General features: G+C 41.4%; 2 protein-coding genes across 12 annotated transcripts; one reads left to right on the plus strand and one right to left on the minus strand.

Moving 5' to 3' along the window:
• Positions 1–1569: 1569 nt before the first annotated feature.
• On the plus strand, positions 1570–7666 carry prkcsh (PRKCSH beta subunit of glucosidase II). 2 transcript variants are annotated; one of them, XM_068577844.1, is made up of 18 exons: positions 1570–1599; positions 1956–2103; positions 2228–2344; positions 2495–2590; positions 2677–2734; positions 2869–2986; positions 3193–3322; positions 3564–3648; positions 3930–4008; positions 4400–4483; positions 4559–4726; positions 4821–4914; positions 5235–5304; positions 5433–5522; positions 5613–5687; positions 5781–5880; positions 5985–6144; positions 7598–7666. In XM_068577844.1, the coding sequence occupies exons 2-17, from the start codon at positions 2019–2021 to the stop codon at positions 6129–6131; spliced, it is 1596 nt and encodes a 531-aa protein (XP_068433945.1). In that variant the 5' UTR covers positions 1570–1599; positions 1956–2018; the 3' UTR covers positions 6132–6144; positions 7598–7666. The 2 variants fall into 2 exon arrangements, with proteins under 2 accessions (XP_068433945.1, XP_068433944.1); XM_068577843.1 differs by lacking the exon at positions 7598–7666 and adding an exon at positions 7199–7365.
• A 759-nt stretch (positions 7667–8425) lies between these two features.
• elavl3 (ELAV like neuron-specific RNA binding protein 3) lies at positions 8426–25838 on the minus strand. Of its 10 annotated transcripts, none has more exons than XM_068578330.1 (8): positions 25300–25837; positions 18598–18817; positions 18403–18506; positions 16163–16316; positions 15805–16030; positions 15475–15528; positions 14898–14936; positions 8426–14120 (listed from the first exon to the last, which is right to left on the minus strand). In XM_068578330.1, the coding sequence occupies exons 1-8, from the start codon at positions 25306–25308 to the stop codon at positions 13793–13795; spliced, it is 1134 nt and encodes a 377-aa protein (XP_068434431.1). In that variant the 5' UTR covers positions 25309–25837; the 3' UTR covers positions 8426–13792. The 10 variants fall into 10 exon arrangements, with proteins under 10 accessions (XP_068434431.1, XP_068434424.1, XP_068434430.1 ...); XM_068578323.1 differs by having other exon boundaries at positions 8426–14141; XM_068578329.1 differs by having other exon boundaries at positions 15805–16033; positions 18598–18814; positions 25300–25836.
• Between the last annotated feature and the right edge of the window lie 442 nt (positions 25839–26280).

The following is a 26280-nucleotide window of genomic DNA, read 5'->3' on the forward strand; positions in this document are numbered from 1 at the left end:
TTTTCTTTGAACAGTTTGTGTACAGTTTATTTTTATATCATTCTGGTGGATGGTCTGGGAAATGAATCACGTGTTGATGATATATAGCTATACGCATTACCACTCTTGTACATAATGTAATATTGGATTGTAAATGATAAATTTATCCAAGTCACAATGATTGACGAACAACCCGTTAAGGTTGTTAAGTGAATCACTAGAACACTGCAGGCCACATCCTCACCTTTTCATCCTCCGGTTATGTTCTCGCTCACTTGTGCTAACATTTTTTAAATCGTCCACATTTATTGTTAAAATCAAATATATTTGTACCAGCACTTTATTTCGTCAGGTTTTGAGGCAGACAGTGTGTTTCAGGTAGTGTACAGTCTGTGCTGGTGGTTTGGTCATTGGCAGTCACCTGTTGATTATATCCCATTGGGCCAAATCACAAACTGTCATTGTGCAGTAGTCAATGTTAACCCCTTTTCTAGAGACATAATCAAACAAACTAGTCATTCTCTATTAAAGGTCCATGTGAGATTGAACTAATTTGACTGATAAAGTCAAATGTAAGATGATGTAGTCACATGGGATGTGACATGTTCAAAGGAAATAAATGTGTCCTTATCTAACTTGGCCATTTCTAGTAGTATCAACACCTCTATTTATTAGTAACTTTAATCATTAGCCTGATAGCCTACATGTCCGTCCAGTGGTGGCCTAACTAGCTGGTTCCCATCTGGGTTGCTGTCAGGTCACTTTGTCGCAGGATGACTCCTTCTGTGAATAATTCTCTGGGCTTTAATTCATGTGTTTGTTCACAAGTAAGAAAGATTATTCAAGGGGAAAAAACAACATGAAATGATTGTAATATTTGTAAATGATCTTGCTGTAATGTGTAAAATGTGTCCAAGTTATTTTTTATTATATTATTTTTATGAAAGTTTTTCCTCTCAACAGAGCTGAGGTGTCATTTTGTGAATAAATGCATTTAATAAGCAAACATCTATATATAAAAACAATACTATAGTATATCAGTATATTTTTCTTTTATTTCACTGTTCGGTACTGTAAAGTGTGTTAAAAATACAAATAAAGTAAGATTTTTATATTAAACGCAATACCATTGTCTTGTTTGCTATTATTACAGTTTCATTGTATTCAAATCCACTCTTTACTGGTTTATTAAGTGTCAGCACTTTACTTGTTTGTATTGCATTGTTATTAATCCAGGGGCTGGTGGGTTAATCTTATTCAAGGCCACCAATACTGTATGATTAACTGGATATTGCCAGCAACGTCTCTTGGCTGTGAAATACCTTTAAATTATAGTTGAAATACAATACAACAAAAGTGGCAGTTTTACAATAACATCTGTTCACTTAGACATTATTTACGTGTTAGTTTCTACGCTGTGAAGAGGGATGAGTACCTGTACCTGGCCTGTCTCTGGCATGAGATGGCTGCATCCTCACCAGAATCCTCTGGGGCCACTCTCCACCAATCACAAGCAAGCGCTGATCAAAGCGTCGTCCAATCAGAGTGAAACAAGACAGAATGGGTTGGGAATATACGCATGCGTATTAACAAGTACGGAACTAGACGGTGTATTGACCGGTAATGATTAGCTTTTAGCTTGTTTTAAGACTGTATTTTACATTATTGTTTTTTTTTTTTACCCACTTTATTATTCTTCTACGATAGGTGTATGATACTGTTACTGTACCGACAGACGTACTCTTGGTATTTTATTTATTTACGTGTTAGTGTATGGGTTGCTTTCAGCTAAGCTAAATTCGCTCGTTAGCATTGATTTGTTAGCTCTCGGCTATCGAGCAAGAAGTCGTTCTATTCTGTAAAAACAAGCATAGATACCTAGAGTGGCTTTGACGTTTTGGTGTTTTATAACGTTATCGTCTATTGCACGGCATGCTCATAGCTAGTTGTGACAGAATTATTTTATTTATCTGCAGATCTGATTTAAGCGTTTCCAGTGCAGCAGAGTTCCGCTAAATACAGTGTGAAGCCGTATAAACATGATGTCCTGTCAGTACCTGCTGTTGCTGAGTGTTGGAGTCTCGGCGGTGGAAGTCCAACGCCCTCGTGGTGTCCCTTTGTCAAGTAAGTATTTCTAACTTCATAAGTACAGCTGTGTAATTTACGCTGGGGTTAAAGTTCACAGTGAGGTTTCTGTAGTTCTGGAGCTGTTGTGTCACTGACTCGTTCCTTCTGTTTATCTCTAAAGAACGGCAGTTCTATGAAGAGGGCAAACCTTTCACTTGCCTGGATGGCTCCAGCACAATTCCCTTTGACAGAGTGAATGATGACTACTGCGACTGTCAGGATGGCTCTGATGAACCAGGTGAGTTTCATCTGCTTATTGGAGTCTCCTGTACTATTTATTGTTTCAGAGTTCACTGAATGAATACAGCCGTTACTATTAAATGTACGGCCTGCTTAGTCTGTTTTATTTAGTCTGGTTATGACAATTTATTGTCACATTTATTTGCAGGCACTGCTGCATGTCCCAACGGCAGCTTCCACTGCACCAATGCAGGATTCAGACCTGGCTTCATCCCTTCCTCCCGCATCAATGATGGAATCTGTGGTATGAGTCTTAAACTGTGATGACAATTTCTTTTCAGGTGTGTTGTGTGGGCCGGATTTCTTTTAACATCTGTGTTTCTTGTTCAGACTGCTGTGACACAACAGACGAGTACAACAGTGGTTCTGCCTGCCAGAACACTTGCAGGTGGTTATAAATCTAATGATTTATGAATGCAGATTGACCCTGTACTTGTGTTAACATACACGCGTAGTTTCCAGAAAATGTTACATCTTTTGTTTTTGTCTAGTTTTTTCATTTTTGTCATGTGTGATTTGCAGGGAGTTGGGACGTAAAGAGAGGGAGAGCATGCAGAAGATGGCAGAGATTGCCCAAGAGGGCTTTGTGCTAAAACAACAACTTATCCAGGAGTCCAAGAGAGGCCTCGAGGATAAGAAGGTGTGAAGAACATGAACACCTTTATTTGTTTGTCTAATAATCAACATCAAGGGCTCTGGGATATGGATTATTGCAATGTCAAATATGTTTTTCTTCCACGATACTGATACTGATGATAAAAGGTGTCTCTTGTGTCATAAATTCAATGGAGTTTCAAGGTATTTTAAGGCTCTTAAAGTTGAAGTCGTTTTGATTTGTTTCAACAGGCCAAACATGCAGAAATTGAGGTTAGTAAGAATGAGTTGGAAAAGACAGTGGAGGCTCTGAGAACTTTGAAGGAGACTGCCGAGCAGCCAGAAAAAGAAGCCAAAGAGCGCCATCTGAAGGCCTGGGAAGGTAAATTAGGATTTGATGTTATATCACCATCTACTGTTTGTACAAAGAATCCCTTTACAGAAAGTATCTGTTTTATTAACAAAGTTTGAGCTACACTTAGTTGCCTGGGTGACATTACCTAGTAGTACTCGACACATTTCATTATTGTAAGACTTTTGACCTGAAGTCAAAACGTGTAGTTATACTGTGAGTGTGTGAGATCAGAATCCCTGATAACTCCAAAATGATATTGTGGTTTCAGATCAAAAGGTTGTTATTAAAACAGAGAAGGACAAGGCTAGAATGGCTGAGGTGTTTCTGGAACTGGACGATGATGTAGATGGCTTGTGAGTATCATCACCCTCCAGAATGATTAGCACCAACAATGAGGGAGATCAACAGGCACAACGTAAAAAAACAAGTTGAATAAAATAGTGCAGAAGAAGTGATGCAGCATTTGTTTATCTGAAGCAATATTTACTTTAAGTTGCCTTTTGAGAGTAAATTATTGCTCTTCAAAAATATTTTATGTTCATGCTTTTTAATATGTATACTTTGTGGGATCATTGATAGTAATTCATTGTCTTTGTAGTTGGCCCTGTTGTTTTTAACTCCATTTTTTTGTCAGTGTCTCAGTGGCCGAGCTTCTGTCCCACTCCGAGCTCGACTCAGATTCAGGTGATTCATTTACTGAAGCAGAAGCTCAGGTAAATATTAGCTTTTTGATTTGTTCTTCTAAAAACACAGATGTTAAAGTGTAGTTATTGTTTGGGCTGTACTAAGTGTCAGGTCTTCAAATTAAGCTTTTGGATAAAAACATCCTCGAACAAAACTCTTAATTTAAATAAAGTTGGACATCTGTTTTAATTTGATATATTAAATCAAGACTTTCTTTAAGTAAACATAAATACATGTGCTTAGGTGAGTCCCACTGACATGGCAGTGTGTGTTTTTGAAAGACAAAGAGGAGTAGAGGAGATATCAGTGTAGCCCCATCTTGCTGTGCAGAAAAAAAACTGTGTTCAACACAATGAATAGGCATTTAAAGAAACTAATCTGAGCAAATACAAACATGAACATTGTCTTTGGTTTATGTAGGCACTGTTGGGAGGAGTGGACAAAGTGGACCCTGAAGCATTTGAGTCTGTTTGGAATGCAATCAAAGAAAAATACATTTCAGAGGTAAGAGCCTGATGATTATTCTTGTTATCGCCACACGAGAAACGATCTGCTCTGAATGTGCGACTTTCTTGGCAGCAGGCCAACGTAGACATCCCAGCGCCTGTGGAGACTCCACCGGAGCAGAACAGGGAGCCGGAGTCTGACAATGACTCCGAGTTGTACCCTGAAGACGACATCCCAGAGGAAGATGAGGATGAGGATGAAGAGGACGAAGATGATGATACAGAGGACAGAGACTTTAAGGTAAGAGTTTCTCCATTTAAACTTATGCTGGATGATTCACTTCATTTTTGTTTAGTTTTTTGTGAGTCACTGTTATCGGTGTTTTGATATGCAGAGCCCTCCTCCGACGCAGACCCAAGAAAAGAAGGATGACGATGATGAGGGGACTATGCCGACCTACGACCAAGAAACCCAAATCCTCATTGATGGTAGGTTCATGTATGAAAGTGAGTCACTCAGTCAGTCCTCAGTTTTGAGTCATACTGTAAAATACTAAAGGGGAAAAAAGCACAGATGTAACTGCATATCTTTCAGTTTACATTTTTAAATCATCAATCCTAGTCACGAAAAATAAGTTTATGAGAAAAAATATTTGATTTATTGAACAGATGTGTTGCTTTTTCATCGTTGTCTTTTATCAAAAACATCAACAGGAGGACATGACTTGCTCAGACCTTATGTGAGCACATGCATGAATGGGTTACGACTGAATTTACATTTTTAAATTCTGTGCATTTGTTGCTCCCAGCTGCCCAGAAAGCCAGGGATGCATTTGAAGTTGCTGAGAAAGCTCTCCGGGAAGTTGACGATCAGATTAAGTAAGTACTAGAAATACAAAGGCGCCCTTTTTTGTCAATATTGCAATCAACGTTTGTAACCCCAACTGCAGTCTAACTCTAAACCACTACAATGGATTAAACATGTTGGATTTGCTTTGTGTTTGCAGGAACCTCGAGAAGGAAATCTCATTTGACTTTGGACCCAGTGCTGAGTTTGCCTACCTCTATAGCCAGTGTTACGAGTTGACTACTAGCGAGTATGTGCACACTCATTCTTGTATTTATTAATTATTGTTTGTTATATATTCCTACTTCTGAAGGACTAAGTTAATCGTTTGCCTTTTTAGGTATATCTACAGGCTATGTCCATTCAACAGAGTTTCACAGAAACCCAAGTTTGGTGGATCAGAAACTAACCTCGGGTAAGAAAGGTCTATCTTGTTAAATATGTGGGTTCTTTTGTGCTGTTTTTTTATGGATTCATATCCACACTTCCCACCATTTGCTGTGTGTAGATCATGGGGACAATGGGCGGGTCCCGAAGACAACGTCCACTCTGTGATGAAGTATGACCATGGAACAGGGTGCTGGCAAGGTCCCAACAGATCCACCACTGTGAGTCTCGGCCGGTCAGACTTAACTTGATCTCTGGCTAAACCTGTTTTTTTCCTCTCATTTGATAAAGCACAAAAAAAAACGTATATTTTTTTGTCTTTCAGATTAAATTAACATGTGGAAAAGAGACAGTTTTAGTATCTACCTCGGAGCCCAGTCGTTGCGAGTACCTGATGGAGTTTATCACCCCTGCTATCTGCCAGGAACCTCCAAGCCTGGATTCGGGGCTTCACGAGCACGCAGAGCTCTAAAGCCATTTGATTTGTGAGTAACTAACTTTTCTCTGTTGGCAAACCTTCAAAAATAATTGAGACGATGTCACATACAGTGCATCCTGTGTCGTCTATATATTTCAATGAACAACTAATCAATCTTTCAAAATGGTGCACGCAAACTAAATGAGAATCAGTGACAGTCAGAGCTGCAAAATGCGACGGTTTAGCGGTTCAACATTTTATCCCTCGTGCAGTTACAGCTTCACTTTTTAGAAGAAGAGCAAGATGGCAGCAAGAGCAAGGTAATAGAAACTTCATTTGAGCTTGTTGGAGTTAGAATAAGATAAGAATTAAATGATGCAGTGAATTAGAGACAAATGCCACATTTTGATAAACTGGCTACAACAATGTGATGTATTCTCTCACCTCACGGGTGAAGTACTTCATCCATCATTTACTGCAGACATCTTAAAACATGTTTAGTGGTTTATGACACATGGCAAGCAGAGTAAATGCAGTGTTTTCATGTATTCCTTCTTAAGCCTTATTTATCAGGGTTTTCTGTGGTTACAGATACCGGGATAGCTTGCGCATAATTTTATTATCAGGTGATATCCCTGTTGCTGGCGCTGTCTAGTGATATCATATTGTGGGCTTTCCTGCAAGGCTCAGCCCTGATGATGGACAGAGGGAATAAATATCAAGTGTAGTTTCCCTTAAAATACACAAGAACAATAAAAGGTTCTGTCAGTTATTTAACTTTTCAGAATCTCTTCCTGTTTCATAGTTTTAATGATTGATGGTAATGTTGCAGACACGACATTGAACTTACCTGAGCTTTATTATGTTGTGTGGAAGACTTTAAGTCTTTGTATACGTGAGAGGGTCTGTTATTGTTGACCTAAATGAACACAGAATAACCCAAATGTAAGTGCTGACGAAGGTAAGACCAGAAGTAGATTCTCATCACTGGTGTGAACGCTGAGTCCTTCGGAAAAATAAACCTCCGGGGATAGATTTTAAATGAATTGCCCTTCCCTTTTTAACAAGTAGCAAGCCATGACGTAAGCAAACGGGCCGTTGACGTGAATGTGCTCTTGCAGGTTCTTGAGGGACCGCCGTCACCGCAGCAACATGAAGTTTCCGCGAGCGGCAAAACCGTGGCATCAATAAACAATTGAGAATAAATGATGGAAATTCCAATGAGTAGTTAAATGTTCTACTCCAACTTTCACTTGTACCTGTTAATGTATTGTTTCTCTATTTGTGTGAAATGTAGTCATTCCATTGTTTTCCAATAAAGTAAATTTTATCACATTCAAAACCTGTTTCTATTTATAAATGTATCTCTCAATTAATACTGGGGCCTTCCAAATAAGATGTGTGCAGTTTTGATTAACTATGCTGTTGATTAAATATACTTCTAATATATCAGTGCTGTTAATAGCACATTAGAAAGAGCTGTGTAGAAATATTTAAACACGGTTGTTTTCTGCCGCTAGGGGTCTCTTAACCAAAACAATAACAAAAGAGGGCGTTTGGTGACATCATGAAGAAGTGTGGCATCATGGGAGTTTTTGTCTTCACTAATGTAAGGATTCCTTCAGTGTTCGTTGTTCAGGAGGTTTTTGCTAGACGGCGAGTCATCCGCAGAGGTCTCCTCTCCACAGCGAACAGACCAGTTGAACCATTAAAACCAGTGAAAACACTAAATGAAGCAGTTCCATGTTGAAAACAGCTGTTCAAGGCTGTTTGAAGGACAAAGGGCTCCTGGAGCTGCCGCTAACATTTCAGCTTGTTCCTCTCATAACTTGATAAGAGCCAGACGTCCAATGAATCAAATCCTTCTGGTTAAAATGTATATTTAAATAGATTTAAAACCTTCCGCTTCTGGCTGAAGCGTGCTCAAAGGGGATATGATGCTATTGACAAGGCGACTCTTGTTTTATAGGAAATTATAGGAAACATTTGGAATAATGCAAGTACACAACTCAAAATATATAACTTTTTTTTGTTGTCTTTTTTACATTTTAATGAGGAAAATGTACATAAGTTAACTGAAGGAGTTATATATATATATATATATATATATATATATATATATATATATATATATATATATATATATATATATATATATATATATATATATATATATTACGTTCCTTCTTTCATACTTTCAAACTGTTAAAGTTGATCTGCATTCATTTAATATGAAAAATATAGATACCTATAAAAAAAAAAGATGTTTTTGGAGAGCATAAGGAAACAACTCGGTCATAACATTCAATGATATTGTTTCCACAGTCAATAAGAATTGGGTCACTCAATATTTGTAACTTTTATTTTATTTTTTTCTGGCATGTAAAGTACAAATAATTAAACAATTCCATGAAAAAGTCTTCAAGCGTCTTCAGCTGAAATCCCAGTAATAAATATCCTAGACTAAACTGAAAGGTTTATTTTTTTTTTCTTTGTTAAATTTTGACATTGTTCATTTGGTCATGTTTGGAAGTGTGAGATTTTGTATTTCTTCAGCTGACATTGGTGCCAGCAGAACTGTTTTGATCATTTTCACCTTTTGATTTGTTCTACCATTCCAGGAAAATGTAAGAAAAACATCACTAAGTTACTGCGTCCCCTCTTCTAAATAAATAGACACAAAATACAGTTGGTTGAGAAACAGAAGGACCACTCGCCCCCATCGCTACCCCGCAGACTCCCAAGAAAACCTTCCTGCAGCTGTTCTGAGCTCCGTCATATTTTGCGGGAGCTCTTGGCTTCTTAGTTTCAATAGCACAAATTGATACAGATGATCTCAGTATTACGATGCTTTTGCAGGAATAGAACCCATAGTATCTTTTTTCCCCCCCAAGCCATCAGCATAAACAGGAAAGCATCTTGCGAGCTAATCAAAGCTAGGACATCCCCTCTGTTCCTGGCTCGGTTGCTTGACCCTCAAATGGGCCGACGCCTCGCTACCGGGGCTGTCCCGCGCCTCAGGGGTCCACCGAGTGGTTGAAAAAACAAGACTGTGATTAGATTAAATAATTAAAAGATTTTTCATTTAACAAGACAAACAGAACACAGGCAGTAAAGGCATAACATCTAGCACACAGCATGTATGTTTATACACTTCAATTAGTTAAATATAGCAGTGCATTCTTTGACTATGGAGAACGTTTCCAAATCGTACTTCTAAAGCTGTTTTTCTATTTGTCCCCCTTTTTAAGAAACAAAATGGTGTAACCACAATTTTGGCAAACTTAAAATCTTTTAAACTTGCAAATATAATGAAATAAACCATAAATATACACAAAACATACTTTATACGAGGCAATAATAATAATCATAATAAATAGTTTTTAAGTTAACAATAAGTTAAAACTACAAGCTTAAAGTCGCCCAAATAATACAAGTTTGTTGGCGCTATTTTGAATTTTTTCTGTTTAAATTATTTTATGTTGCAACAAAAGCTACCACAGACTTTTACAAACACAATTGAACACAGTTTGATTGAAATAAAAAAATCTAACTAAGTCTAAAATCTGCATACACTGTAAAAACTGCAACTAATTAAATAATGGAAGAAAAATAACAAACTGTACCCAATCAATGCAACCGAACATAATCTTTGACCCATGTGTGTTCTCTATGGCAACATCAACAACACAAATACGCTAATTCAACAAGTGAGTCCGATATGCAAATGAAATCAATAAATTACAGGTAAAAAAAATGATATTTGAAATTGACATGGGCTAAAAACTGATGATATATTAGACAGTATTCCTTTCAAGGTCGTTGAGAATTGCTCTATAGGTCAGCCAAATATGCAGTTTGTTTGAGCTTGCATGGTCAGAGCACAAATTAGGGGCTGAGGAAGTGATTATGGAAATTTACAGATCAGACCTCTCATCGCTTGCTTGATTCTCCTAATGAGTCTGCTCATCTGAATGTTTTTCGTCTGAACTTTAGCTCCTTTCACTATCCCGCAAACCTTTTCAGTGTGACGTTTAATTTCTTTTTTTAAAAATATATATCATTTGTTCTCAGTCAATATAAAAACAAAGCACATTGCACTTACTGTTCCATAGGAAAGTTTTTTTGTCTTTTTTTAAATGATTATTGTTGTTGCTCAAGCAGTGTAGTACTGTTTCCTGCCATAATCCATGGCTCTCTACTGTACATCCGGTGTAGGTCTTTGTATCGACTGTGTATGAGGGGTCATTTTGGGTCTGTGGGTTTCGTTTGTGTTTTTTTTTGTTTGACTGTACTACATCGGACACGGCCGGGTAAACAACTCCAGCTGCGGTTCAACGTGGCCTGTTATCTCGCTTGTTCGCAACGTCCATCACCGGTCCGACCGAGTGATCTCCTGCAAATTGCTCGAACCCAAAATAGCTAGATTAGTCCGTGTATGTGGGAACGCCAGCAACAATCATTCAGAGTATTTCGGGGGGATGAAACAGTATAGGTCAGATCGAAAGATGCCAGAGTAAGTGGTGCAATGTTTTAAAGGATTAAATTGGTCACAAGACGAAGCAGATGATATACATGTTGTGGGGGAAAATACATGATATGGACGCATCCGGTTTCTTACCTCTGTCAAGAGGTGAATTTATTTATGATATGCCGTTTGTCATCATTCGGTGTGTGTGCATGAAATTTGTGCAAAGGCAATTTGCTTGCAACTGTTTCATTTAAGCATTTGGTTTAGTGGATATAGGATTTACAAACTGATATGTGCAACTCAAAAGTAATGATAACTGAAATTGTAGAGGGTCCTTATTCAATAAATAACATAGATTTTTACAGCAATTACTCAGGGAATAATATAGTTAGTCTTAATTTATCCATCTTGGTACTGACTTGCAAAGCAATTCTTTGGCAAAAATCAAATCTATCTAATCATAAAGAATCATGCTCAGTGTTCATTATAATTCTGCATCACGGTTTGAATCTGCTTTTTTACCTTTTTTTTTTTGTTATTCATTTGCAAGCAGCTATTGGGTTTTTCATCTGGGCAATGAGCCGGTCCCACTGCAGCTTTATCTAGGATTCTCAAGTCAAAGAACTTCACTTCACTGCACCATTATTGAAGCAACACTGTACACAACTTCAGGACAAGAGAGGAGAGTGCGTCTAAGCACTCAGACGTATAAATGTGTCAGGTTATATGCCCAACTGTTTAAATTCACTTTTGTTTTTTTTCGATTTTTACATCAAATTTGTTTCTGTTAGTTTCAATCAATGTGATATGGTTAAGTTTGTACTAGATACAATGTTCCTTCGCCCCCTCCCTAAATCCCCACCCATACACCGCATGCTTATTCCCCCTTGCTCTGCAAAGATCAGAGGGTTTAAAATAAAGCCATGCGATGTCCCAATTTTTTCCAAGCTTAAGAATCTGTAAAAATTCAGCACAAGGTCTCCGTCCTTTGTATGTATAAAAATAGATTTATCTCTAATGTAATCCTTTCAAAGAGATCGTCCTCTTTGGCTAACACAGCGTCATTTAGAAAAGCAAAAGCAAAAATGTCTTGAATATAGTTGACCTTATTGAATCTATTATCATGTGCAGATGTCTTGATATTGAAAGACATTAGCTCTCCCCATGGTAAATGTAGACAGGTTGGCCTTAATGTTTCATCCAGGGTGCCATAAATAATTTTCATGCAATTGGGTTGGGGATATTTTGAGAAATGCTATTTTTGTTTTAGTGCCAAACAGATCTGAAGCAAATAAATAAATCCCTCTCTGTTGTAAACAGGAGTATTATTATAACACTTATTTCCAGGCTTGATGTTGTACAGTCATCTTTTGAGAGGGCAGGAGTTCAAAGTTTCTGGGAAGCTTTTTAGAGAATTGAGGTTTTGAATAAAACTGAGGAGCATTTGGCAAAGCTGGAGGAACTGGTCATCTTCCTCCTCAGAGGATCGAAGATCACTTTTTAACATCGCCAGATATTGTCGCTCACACGCAAGACTCTAAGTCAGTTTTAAATGTTCACTCATTTGTAACTGCATTCCTCTTAATCTGCTCTTTGCATGTTGCTACGAGGGAATGGTGGGACGTTCAACCTCATTATTTCGGGGAGCTTCGTCCGGTGCACGAGACGGAAGAATAATACCGGTGCTCTTGAGTTTTTTGCTCATCGGTTGTTGCGTCTCTGCGGACTAGCCTGGACCGTGGTTCAGCCATGGGGAGACGTTGTTTGACGTTTTCTTCAGAGTCACTTCTAGCAGCTTCCCCATAATTCCCTGCTTCCATTTGTCTGAATGAATCTAAAGACTTCACCTGTCTGGAGCGCACTAACATATCGTGATCAAAACGATGTCAGCAAGAACGATATCATTTTGGATGTGAATTTTGCTTTTCTTCTCTTGACCTCTTCACACCAGATGGCCTTTCGGTTAAAGGGATAGCACACCGAATCGTGGCAGACAAAGCCATGCTTAGTAAAATGTCCGGTGGAAAATAATAATAATAATAATAATAATAATAATAATAAATACAGGTGCAATAAAAAAAATGATGCAAAAAGGGGAAAAAAACACCGGTATTTTCCTTTTCGACGTGGCTGTGTGATGGTGAAACGGTTTCCCCCTCCAACTCGTCGTCACTCTCTCGCCCACTAGAGATTCACTAATGAGCGCTGTCACCACGGGAGCACTGCCACTCTGCTCTAAGTTCACAGACAGTCTGCTTGAATCCATCCTGAGGATAGATTTGAAGAAATACAGGGAATCTTTTTCATGTTCTGGTGGACTAAATATATCTAGTTATTGAACTGTGTACTCTTAATGTTGTTCGGCGTGAGACCGTGAGGGGAAAGAGGGATTCTGATGGCGGTCGGACAACTCTTTTTCTGCGACCAGTATTCATTGGTTCGCCTAAATCTTATTGGGTCTGAGCTAACGAGCTCACACAGAGTAGAGAGACTGCCTTTACGCTAGGCACCACCTAATTCAGGTCAGGAAACAGTAGTCAAAGTTTCTAGAAAATGCTTACATACTCGGCTATTATAACCACCTTAAATATTGAATATATAGTTATATTTTAATAGACGTATATAAGAGAACACTGTTTTTTAATTTCATTTTCTTTGATCTAAAAAAATCGCTGATTCAAAATGCCCAAGTGTAAAAAAGTGACTACATCCTCTCCAGCAAGATAATAGGAGAGATGGTGGGGTAAGAGTTTGGGTAAATTGCACATATTCGTTCATTTCAATTTTTTTTGATCGTTTTGTTCATCAGTTGTCATTATTTGCCTGAATTCAATCAAAGCAGTCAGTACACATTCTCTGTCACATTCGTTAGACTGTCTCCTAAATAGATAGCTCTTGCCCCTACCCAACAAACCAGCTACGTACCCCTTCTAATTCAATCCAGGCAAATACAGGGAAGGACTAGCATGTTGTGTCAAGAAAAAAAAGAAAAAACTCCACTAGTGTGTTTGTTTGATACTCTGACTCGTGTATGCTTGCGCTTATGGGTATGTTTGCTCATGTCTGTGCGTGTCTGCGTGTATCTGCATGTTTGTGATAATATATTATGAATTTGTGTGAGAATGTGTCAGAGAGAGACTCAGTCCAGGCCCATGTAGAGTGATGGCACAGGGAGCTCAAGGTTTCGCTCCCTGCAGGTGGAAGGAGCTGGTGCCAGCTGCCTATCTCTCTCTCTCTCGCTCTCTCAGGCCTTGTGCTGCTTGCTGGTCTTGAAGGAAACCTGCAGCACGCGGTCGCCCAGGCGGTAGCCGTTAAGGCTAGCGATAGCCATGGCGGCTTCGTCGTAGTTGGTCATGGTGACGAAGCCGAAGCCCTTACATTTGTTGGTGGTGAAGTCACGGATGACCTTGACGTTGGTGACGGCGCCGAAAGGCCCGAAGAGCTGCCACAGGACGCTCTCGTCCGCCTCGGGGGACAGGTTGTACACAAAGATGCACCAGCCGGCTCCAGTTGGACCGGTGAGGTTGACCCCGGCCAGGCTGGTCATGCTGTCAATGGTGATGGGGGAGAATCTAGGGAAGAGAGTAGGAGAGCTACCATGGGTGTCATTCTGAAGTTCCACACAGAATTCACTTCTCTACACTGTCTCTTTATAGGTGTCTGTGAGGAATGATTGGAGTCGGGGGACACCGTCTCCATCCCCTCTGCTGTACAGTAAGTAGGTAAATATGTGTGGGCACCGCAGCGGCTCCAAACTACCCGCTCTCATACAAAATGACACTGTGTGCCCTGAGACACCGACGCCCACACAATGTGAATATTTTTTCTCTGCTGACCCAAAGCCTCTGCAAGAATTAAACTCATGAATCACAATGTTCAACAGAAATCACAGTATTGTAACAAAACACAGAAACCTAGAGAGGGATGAAAAGCAAATTGGAATCAAATCATACACAAACTGGAGCAAACAGAGGAGACGCAAACGAATCTGGTATGTCCATGCTGGTGAAAAAAAGGGGACATTAAAGCAACTGAAACTGACAATGTTAGTTCATAAATAAATACATGTAAATTATTTCTATTAATTAAAATAAAAGAACGAAAAGGTTAAACAAAGCCATGCCAGAATACCCTGCTGTTAGAAGCTTGCACCATTGCTTATTGCAATTGCAGATAGTATTTTGTTGTCTGGGCTGCTTCTGTGACATGGTTTAAATGGGCAGTGGGTATTAAAAATTATGGCCATTATCTCTGATTCTGAGATGAAGTCAGCAGGCGGTATTCCAGGCACTTTGTTTGAGGTTTTATTTTGGCATGGATGCTTTTGAAAATACACCTTTGGCATTTACCTCTTGACTCCGTAGCTGGCGTTTAGTAAATTGTCGAGTCTGCAACGCAAGAGGGAGAATGAAGGGGATGCAGAAGTTAGTTATGAGATCTACAAGGAAGGGGGGCTTTCAGTTAACATGTTGCTTCTTCACCAGCTGGCCTCCAGAGGGCATCCTTCACTGCAGCGCAGTCCCAAACCATCCAACCACAAACTGAAGGCGTGTAAAATAGACCTGTGAGTATGTGTCTCAGCTGGTATTTATCCTTCACTGGGACTTCTGTTGGTTAAGCTTCCACAATAGATTCCCCTTTAATAGTTTAAATGTAACATCCACTGGTTATAAATACGTATCCATGCTGAGTATCCCAACCTCAGAGGGTATCTACAACGGTTTGTGAGGTTCCATGAAACATATTTATTACTGGAAGCTTTTGACCGTCACACTTCTGGAACCTTTTTCAAAATTACCGTCAGTTTTACTCTTGATGACGCCTATGTGGTATAGGCAAACGTTAAAGGTTCAGTGTCATTCTTCTTCACCCAAGATTTATTTAGCTTTAGTTTTTTGTTGTATTTGGAAAAGTCTGGTCTCTTACATTGGTTTTGAGCTGTTATTTGGATCAGGTCCCTTTCCAAGTGAAGGGATCATGCTGCAGTTTAAAAGAAAGTCAGAGAGAAAGAGTGAGAAGGAGGGACAATGCAATATTGTCAATTCCTTCCGTACTGTAAATCTATAATATTGCTTAAAGGAACAGTTGACTAATAAGTTGTGTTAATATTGACAGAAAACGTTATTTTTTGTTGTTGAATATTTTCGATTACACAGTTGTTCTCATAAAATTAGACCACAATTGCTGTTTTCGGGATGTGCCACGTCATTTGATTGATTTTTTTTTCTTTCTCTTAGCTGGTGTGAGGTTCAGTACCTGAAACGCTGAGTCTGGTGGTGCAGGGGCCCCGTGTAGCGTCGGGCAGCAGTTTGGTACAGCTGAGTCAGTAAGGCCTGGCCCGTCTTCTGGCTGGGGTTGTTGGCGAACTTGACAGTGATGGGCTCGGCAGCACCCAAAGGCTTCTGTCCGTTCAGACCTTTGATGGCCTCCTCGGCTTCGTTTCGCTTGTCAAACCGGATGAAGCCCACTCCTCGTGATATGCCTGCTCCGATTCAGAATACAAAACAATGTTACTACCTTGGCATCAACGACCGCTGTGGCCAACCACCAGTCTTTCATTCAGGGGCGGTAATGGCGCTTGAGTGACAGCTGGAGAAGTAAATTGAGGCAATACCTGTGACTTGATCCACTAGGATGCGGGATGTGATGATGCGACCGTATTGGGAGAACAGCTGCTCCATGTCCTTCTGGCTCATGGTTTTAGGGAGTCCACTCACGTAAAGGTTGGCATCACGGATAGAAGCCGAGCTTGGCCGGGCATATGACACCTATAGCGCCCCAAATAAAATCAATCAATGAGTGCATTTTGATAATACATCCCCAAATCTCAACTCGGTGTAAAACAAACAGGTCAACTCCAGGAACATGACAGAAAGTCCTGATGTAACTGTAGTGAGTTCCCAACAAAGAGTCCTCATTGTGACTCCTGCTGATTCCTCTCCACAGAACCAACTGCCTACGAGCTATCTGTGGACTTAATCAGTGCCTTTAAGCTCGCACTCGCCGCCACAATGAGACCATCACAGACACTCAAAGACTGTAACCATTACCCAAAGTGAAGCCAGTCATCAGCTAACAAGCCTGAGTGTCAGCTTTGCTTTGCAGTGAATCACACATCAGCCCTCGTTGGTGCGTTTTTCTGAATCCACTGGTGACTTAATTAGGCCACGGACGTTTTTTGGTGCGTCTGTGTTTGTATCCCTCATGGTTTTCTGTTCGCTTCTTACATACACATCTTCTCTAATTGATTGTAAAAGAAGGAAAAAAATTGTGCACTCGTTCTGGTTTTGGTGTTTATGGGAGCATGTGAACACACGTGTGATAGATAATCCAGTTCGGTGCATTGTTGTCAGTGCTCGTGTTTGTGTGTGTGATGGAGAGACAGAGTGAGTGTTGTCTGAGATAGGCTGAGCTGCCCTCCTCGTCCTGCCTCCTTTCCTTTGTCTCTATCCTCTGGGGGAGAACAGCTCCACTGGCAAACAGCAAACAATGTAAGTGCATCACAAGACTTGCAGGATGCTTGACAACTTTTAAACACTCTGTTCACACATATGTGTTGGTGTGATAAACATAATTTGCTGATCTTTGGGAGTATTTGCAGCTCTAGAATTGACTCTGCTCATTGCACAGGCACAAAGAAAAGCTTTGATGCAAATTAAAAGGGCTTGTATATTTTCAGATGAATACAGGTGTTCTGATTTCATCCATCAGTACTGAGCACCAGTGTCTATTGTGTACACAGACGGACTGTATGAGCAGGAGGGTTGTGTTGTGCAGTGATTAGGGTGTTCTGGATGAGTCAGGGGGGAGTTGCTGTGTTCGGGGAGCAAAGGCTGCCCTATAATTAACCCTCTCCCTGTCGCTCCCACAGTACAGATGGTGCCTGAAGCCCATATGGCCTCTAATCCTGTCATTGGCATTCTGCTCTCCGAGCTACCCCCCCCCCCCTTGCTCTTATACCGCTGCCCCCTCCCTCGCAGCCTCACCCCTCTCTGTTAAAAGCCTCCTGCAAAATCAGAAAGATAAAACTGGCCTATTCAGCAGAATAATTCATTTTCTACATCTGAGAAGTTCATTATAGACCGAGCGATCTATGTATAGATACATCAGATTATTATTGAATGTCACAACACAAGATCAACATGATCGTATAGTAATTGTCAAGACAGTCAACACTTATACGACGTGGTTGTTCCAGAGTAAGGAGTATTGAATGATATTATACACAAATATTTTAAAAAAAAAAGACTGAATCCAGTTCTTTTCCTGCTGATAGCTCGTTGTTTCGGTCAGATTTAATGTCCGTGTTCGTTGGCAGCTGTTGGAGGATCACCTGCTCTGCTCTCTCAGAGATTTGATTCCTCAATCCTGCAGTTTGTCTCAATCTTTGATGTACTTTGATCAGTTCGGGGGGGGGAATGGAAGGAAGTCTTGTCTAATAATATGCCCACTCCTTCCCTCATCTGATTTTGGGACAAAGAACCTCCTAATTAGCCCAGATTGGAGGCAGATGGGGTAACCAGGACTGACCCTAGCGCACCGCAGTCAGACTTCCTAATTACATTTCCATCACAATAACCTCTGCATGCTGTCCGCCCCTTGCTTTCTGACCTCCACTTTCTCCTGCTCTTTTCACCCTTTTTCTCTCTCTTCCTTTGTTCTGGCCACCGCTCCCTTCTGCCTCCTCCTCCTCGCCATTTTCCTCCCCTCCCTCTGTCACGTCTGTCGCCACCTCTCTTAACCCCCTCCCCCCTTTGACAAAATCTCCACTTCCTTTCTTTTTGTCTTGCACATCTTCAAGAAGAAAAAGAGAAAAGAAGAGTGAATATTTGTAGAGCGTCGAGGTCTGCTCACCTTGATTGTTTTGGTCTGCAGTTTCAGACCATTGAGTGTGTTGATGGCCTTGTCTGCATCATTTGGATCCACATAGTTTACAAAGCCATATCCCAAACTCTGACCTGGAGACAAAGAAGGAGACAGAGGTGTTAGTGAGTCTCAAAACCGGTCGTAGACGATGGTTTCTTTTCCCAAGTGGACAAAGTCTTGCACCTGTTATCTTGTCTCTGACGAGCTTGCAGGATTCAATCTCCCCGATGCTCCCAAACAAACTTTTGAACTCTTCCTGGGTCATGTTCTGAGGCAGATAGTTGACGATCAGGTTGGTTTTGCTGTCGTCTGTGGAGCCATTGGTGCTAATGACTGGACCATTAGGCAGACTGGTTCCGCTTGGACCGTTGGACACCTGGGTTTCCATGGTGCTGATTATCTGCTGAGGAAGAGGGTGGAGTTAGATTCACAGTTCACAAAGAGGCACAATGGCACACAGCAGATATATGGCAGTATAAATGTGCATGTGTTCACGTTTAACATATAATAAATGCACAAATAGAAACGGCACACGCAGGCTGCCCACTCTGTCACTGTCAGAGGGAAAGGTCAGGAATCAGCATTGCTAAAATGGATACGAGGTCTGATTTATTGCCTCCCCTCCCCCATTTTACACCCCATCCTTCCTCCTCTCTCGCTCCCTGCCTCTGGTCCTGCAGATGTCACAGTCCCTTTTTCCTTACTCCTCCCCCTCCCCCCTTGCTCTCTTCCAGGGTCAAACCTCATTACATCATTACACAAGGATGGATAATAGTGATGGTGGCGTGTGCGGATGGCGAGAGGCTGGGGGAGTTTGGGGCGGCGGGGGTCGAGATGACAAACAGCAGGCAGAGTGACGTTGTGAAATGGATTTTGGGAGAAAAATAAATCAGAACTACACCCTTGTCCTTTAGACTTTGTTTCGGTTTCTTAGTGGACAACTGGCTTTTGTTTTTGTAAGTGGAGTACGGGGGTGAGTTAGTGCACCGTGAGGTGTTTGTGTTGCTCTGGAGTGCAGTGTGTTGCTTAATTTGATCCACTGAGGCTCCTCAAGGATAATCTGTGTGGCCAGAAACGAAACTTCGTGCTCCACTTTCTCTCTCCCTTTCCCTCACACTCACCATAGTTCTCTGGGTCAACTTGGAAAGTCACTGTCAATTCTGCACTGTTGTTTTAGAAAACATTAGAAAACATGTCTAATGTCCTCGGCGTATGGACTGAAAACCTAATTTTCACATCTTGTTTTATTGTGCACATATTGACTATAAGGACAGGCTTTTTTTTAAAATTGTATGTTATTTTCATGTTCAAACATCATTACATGCATATTCCATCATACATATGTATGCATGTTTAAAGTTAGCTTACCCTTGTTGACTCAATAAACTAAAATGAGCCTCTTTAACATCACCATGTGTGTGCATTTGCAGGATTGTACAAGGTTGAATATTTTGATGCACTTGAACGTCTTCATTCCCTCTCACAAACAACAGTAAGGTGTTTGGAAAAACAGTTTTAATGCATTTACAGGGTCCTTGTTGTGCCATAATGTAAATTGTTATGTCAGATTGTGGGTTGGAGTTGTTGCAAATCCCGAACTGTTGATGTTATGTTTGGCAATAAGTCCGAAGCAACAATAAAAGCAACATAATACGTGAAAAAGAATCATTTTCAAATTATATCCAGTGAATTTCCTTACTTGATGGTGTAGGTGTGAAACATAAACGTGGTTTACAACAGGAGTATTTACCTGGCACTTAGCGCTTGTGTCTTTTTTGGGATTCTGTCCTTTAAAACCGTGAAAAATTACAACCTCAGGTATCCAATCTCTTTTAAATCCCCAACATTGTGTGTTCGTATGGGCCGTGTTTCTGTGTTATCATCACATTGCAGGAATAATTCATTTCTATGTGCTATTTCATGTGCTCTCTCTCTCTCTCCGTCTCCAGCGTCTGCGAACGTTTCTGTCCAACCTGCCTTTTCTCCTCGTCTCTGTGACCCGCCGTCTTGCTTTGAGCCTCACCTCGTCTCAGGTTGCCCAGGTAACAGCCTCTCAGAGGCTGCATTGTTTTAATGGCCGAATGGCTTTCTTGGCTTTCAGTGTGCGTTTGTGTCTGAGCGTATTAGGAGCAGATATACAGGTCAGACGGTTCTCCTCCATGTATTAATATTACATGGCTTTGCAGGAGCGGGGAATATCAGCAAGTCAAATGGATAAAGACAAGCGGAGAAGGAGCACAGTGACAGAGTTAAGACGGCCTAAAAATAAAATACTTCAGATGCACAAAGGCGGTGCAACATTGATAGCGATCTGTCACGAGATCTTTATGCTCTGACTAAAATGCCTGCTGAATATGTTTTTCATGCCATTGTGAGTTATGATACGATGAACCTTGTGTTGGCAACAAAAGGTAGACTCAAGCTGTTGTATTTATTGTACACCCTTATGTGTTGTGATGCATCTGACTGACGAGAAATATAAACAACTGATTGTGTCCCAAATATGACAAAAAGCATTTTGAAGAGGGGGGGGAACATATCAGGGCAAATTTTGACTCGCCAACTGAAATAAGCTTCAACATGGCAGAACACACATCCCCAGTGAACAGTGTGAAGTTATATAATTCACAGACCCACTGAGTAATAAGGGCCGGGCACACGAGAGTGGCAGCAACTACAAGATTAAGATGTTCATACCGAAGAGCACGCTTCGAAACAAATAGAAAAGATACAAAAACAGAGAGGACGCCGTCATATTTCATACTCCAACAACACAAATCAAATGGTGTGGTTTTGGAGTTTGGTTTTCAGTAACCCCATTACTATGACAACGAGACAATAAATCATTGTGATGCTGTAGCCTACAAGAGCATGAATAATCCTAACACGCCCAGTATAGATCTACTCCGGGCTCCAGACATGTTCGACTACTGGAGACAATAAAAGTGTACAGCCGAGGAGTACCGCATGGCGTGCTGGGTGCAAACATAATTTCCCTACACACTTCTTATCGGCTAACTAATGAGGATAAAAACCCACCATAAAAATCTTCTTTCATAATTCCTAAAAGACTCCAGTTGTTAGGGTAGCGCTATGTGTCCCACACTCTTTTTTTTTTCCTTCTATTTTGAGGTTCTGTGAGATCTCCCTTAATATTTAATGTACTGCATCAGCATCGCCCACACATGGTCCCAGACTTGCACGCAAACAAGAGCCCTGCCTCCTCTGCCAAACACATGAACCCAGACTTGCACGCAAACAAGAACCCTGCCTCCACTGCCAAGCACACGTACCACCACCTACACTGTACACCATTAAATTACAAAACGCAGAAGCATTGCATGACTAAATTGAGATGCAGTCAGTGTTCTCTTGTCTTCGGATGCTCATAAACCGCTTTCCCCAATTCATTTCTGCTCCAAATGCAGCACAGCACTGGAGGCTATAATGTACGGAAGAATACTCGTCTCCCAGTTTAAGTCATAAAATGAGATATGCTACATTACATGTTACAGTGCACTGGCAATCTCCATTTGAATGTGAGACGGAGCGAGAGAGGAAATGGCATGGTCAGCTTCAGGATTTGGTTTTGGCGTATACAGTTGTGTTACTTTAGCTCTCTTTGTGTTAACACAACTAATCATCAAATGAAAAATGATGGTGAAAGACTTCACCATCAAACAAACAATGATGACAACGATTTCTCCTTTTAACATTTAACCTTGTCTCTGGTCTAAGTAATAAGGCAATATATAAAGGTTTTTTTTTCTGGAATGCATGAATTAAAACTGAAAGCTAGGCTGAAGTGTAAATGAGCCCTCTAAATAACACAGATTACAGGATTATCCCAAACAAAGGGCATTAGCCACACTCTCTGCAGCTTAAGGGATCATGGTGGCAGCTGTAAAACAACAGGACGACAGGAGTCACAACCCCCGTCAGCCATGCACCGAGGCTCCGTCCTCTCCTCTGCTCCGCGGACTAAAAATAAACGATTTCTAAAAGATTTCAGCTCACTGAGTACGCGCTGCTTTGATAAGATGCGAGCAGACAACGTCAAAGGCTCAGGGAGACAAACGTGTCCTGCAAGTCCTTGTAGCATGCGGGGCGCTATCCAGCGTGCTGAAAAAGGGAGTGGCTTTCGGACGGTCTCGTTTGAGGCCACAGAGGCCCGTGAATAATCCAGCAAACAGCACCGAGTCGTTTTATTCTATATTGTGTTCACTTTGAAAACGTTTTAATTCGATTAATTAATAGAGGGGTGGAAAAAAATCAAATATGCGGCTATTTAAATAGGGCAAATCCCTCGATTTCTCCTGTTATTTAACCCCCTTTAAAAAAAAAAGAGGCAAGACTCTGAGCTCTGCAGGCATTCATGAACCAGAGCGCCTTTTTGCTGAATAAACGTATTGAAACGAGCAAACAAAAGAGCCACCCGTTCCTCCTCTTCTCTCGCAGAGGCTATGGCAGCACTATGAATATTAATGTAAACAGTGGCGCTTTGTGTCGTGGCCAGGGGCTGCAGGACTCTCCGGGAACAATGACTGTTACAGTTGCCAGCCGCAAGTCAAAAAACGCCACGAAGGGTCAAATAAAACATCACCAATCCGACATATTTATTTGCTGATTTGGACCGTTTGTCCTCAAAGCTAAAAGTCTTGTATTGTAATGATAGTTGTATTTAAAAAGCTGAATAAACTGGCTTTAACTCGAGCACAATGAGAATGGCCATATATATTCTCACAGCATACATATTTTTCCCACAGCGCTCATAAACTTGTCAACCAATATTAACAATATTAAAGCTGTACATCCAATTTAAATGGTGTGATACATGAGCCCACGAGAGATGGAGGGCACATTCACCTCTTTCTTCCCTAAAGGTTTTTATATTTGTTGCTGATAATTACATGAAGTCGTTTGCAACAGGAGGCAAACCCCCGCTTACGTAACATAATTACATTTAACGTCTCATATCATTTAGACCGGCCATGTCTTAACGGCAAAGATACAACATGGAGCCTTTTATTATTATTATTATTATTATTATTATTATTATTATTTTGGACTAAGAATAAAAATGTCCTCGAACATAAATCATTTACATTTACCTGTTTATTTAACTTAGCATCAAACACCAGTTTCGACTGGTTTACAGTGATGGCCTCGGCTGCCCTTGTCCTTGAATTGTGTAAGTGCCTTGGCTAGGTTATCTGACTCAACGCTTTTATTTGCTTGGCACTGCGGTACAGGCATGGAGGACTGCGGACCATGTGGAGGGGAGCTGTCCTCTGTCGGTGCGATGCTGTCTCGTCCTGCGAGGGACAATAGGTGATGTACAACAAAGAGAAAATCAAACTGGGACTGGAGATGTGTCAAGTGGACAGTCCGAGTCTCGCAGGCGATGAAACAATGTGCTGTCCTCCTCCATTTTGCACATTTTCTTTCCCCCACCGAAGCAATATTCGGATCGATTTAAATACAGTGAAATGAGACGTGGAAGTTGTTGATGGGCCCAACTCCGTCTCACACACCCTGTTCTATGTCTTCAATTATGTATCTTGTGTTGCTATTCGTCACCGCCTGCCATTTTACCACGTGTCGATGTAATTCCGATTCTAATGATTCATTTCACAATCTCACACAACTAAACTGAAACATACTGGTTTGCATTGTTTCTATTTCACTTTAATACATGTGTGTTTTAACACCTGCATGTGATTTCAACGTTTGTCTGAACAGCATCCACGCTGATCATTGCTTACATATTTATTTCCCGGCTTCTATAATTACATGCAAATGTGTCTTAATTGTTCTATTTGCTGTCAACCGTGTCAAGGAGTAAAGCGGAGCAGGCCTTTTGAAGCTTCAAGGCCCTCGTTTGGTGCTTAAGTCCAGCAGAGACACGCCCAATCCGGCCGTCGGCTCAGAGCGAAGCTAATTTATCACTCACATCCCCTTTCCAGCCGACACGCGCAACGCCAGCATGGCCATCTTGTACATATGCGATGTGATACTTGGGAGGAAATGCGCTTAAAATGGAGATGTCCGTGCGCGTCCTCATATACTGTCGCGGCCTCTGAGATTTCCAGTCCCATTCACTCGGTCGCATCGCAACGAGGACCCTGAGGAATTCGGACTTTGTGTGATTCAATGCAAACCAACGGATGCGTAATCTCCCTCCTCCCCCTCCCGGAGTGACTCGACCCTTTTTTTTCTTCCCTCCTTCGCCTTGCTGGATGGGCCCTCAGCCTCCGAGGCATCATGTTTTGTCTCACAAGCCCGTCTTCAGCATCCTTGTGCTGCAACCAGGCAAAGAAAGACAGTCCTCTTGCCCACTGAACCAGCGCCTCGTCGCCTCTCTCCATCTCCGTCATCGCAATGCTGCGGAATTCCTAAATCTCGACTCCTGCATCATTTACTTCAACAAATAATCAAAGCGTCGACATCGAGGCAGTCGAAGTGGCCGTGGTACAAACACGTAAAGGCTGTGCTATCTAAAATGGCAGGAGAAAGACTTTATCCAGCGCGCATGATGACTGCAGGCTGGAGCGCAGCCCGGCATGGCGCATCACTCCGTATGAGATGGCTAATTGCCGCTATCGATCGTTAATCTTATCATAATAATACGGCATTGCACATCGGACAAAAACATAGGACACCGATCCCAAACATCCCGTGTGCTCTGGCATGTGGTCAAAGTCACAGAGCTCCTATTAGAATTACGTTCATCTCCACTAAGTATACATCAGGGATACATACATCTGTGTATGGCTACATCATATGTGTACATGCTTATACGATATCCAACATAAAGGGATGCAGTGTAAGCATGCTGCTACAGCACCCTCTTCACAAACACAAGAGAAATGGAGTCATACGTACAGTAACCATTCTTGACGTACAATGAAAGAAATCTAGGTCCTTCTTTCCGCTGGTCTTGAAGCTGGAGGCTGAGTCTCTGTGTGCTCTTCAGCCTTTAAATGATATGGCCCTGGTGTTCTGTCAGGAGTCCAAATGAAAAGAAAAAAAAAAGAAAAAAAGGAAAAAAATACAATCTTCGCCAGGGAATCTCAGCCCTCTGAGATTGTAGGTGTCCTCTATAGGATGAAAATGAGGAGAAAGGGGTTTTCTACTGGATGATGATGAGGGAGAGCGTTCTCTCCGAGTGGCGTGGGCGATGGTTCAGAAAAAAAGAGAAGCAGTGATCCTCAGCAGGGTGTGTCCAGGGGAGGGTGTTCTGGTTCTGCTGTTTTTATGTGTAATTCCCTGCTCCGCTCGCAGTCTCCTTCTGTGCCTCTGCTGCAATGTTCTTCTTTTATGCGTCCTCCTGGCTGGCAGAGCGCGCTGCTGATTGGCTAATTGTGCAGGGAGGGTACTACATGGCAGCCATTGCAATGCGCTCCTCTCCCATTATCCCCTTCAGGAGAGATCACCAAGAGTCCCCCCCCCCCTCCTCCTCTCTCCCCTCCCTTCTCCATCCCTGCCCTTCCATCTCTCCACTCCCTTTTTCTCGCTGCCCTTCCTTTCTTCCTGCCCCCTCTTCACACACACACGCACACACATACACACACACACAGAGTGGAGTGAATAGGGCTCCACCTGCACTTTCAGAACAGATGGGTGCAGCAGAAGACAGCAGACTTGTCTCTCTCATTCCCCACACTTTGCACTCACTTCTCCCTTAGCACAGCCTCTTCCTTTCTCTCTTATCCTCCATTTAGGTCTGTTTGAAACCATAGCAAACAACTTCACTCTTTAGGCCTTTGTCTTTGCAAATAAAAGAGATTCTGAGTGTAGATCGGCAGACTTCCCGAGTCCACATTCTCCGCTGGTAATCACAGAATTGAAGCGATGGGTGATAAA

Source organism: Clinocottus analis, unplaced genomic scaffold (assembly GCF_023055335.1).
Source record: "Clinocottus analis isolate CAN_PGR_092001 unplaced genomic scaffold, fCliAna1.0.p SCAF_16, whole genome shotgun sequence".
Lineage (NCBI taxonomy): Eukaryota > Metazoa > Chordata > Actinopteri > Perciformes > Cottidae > Clinocottus > Clinocottus analis.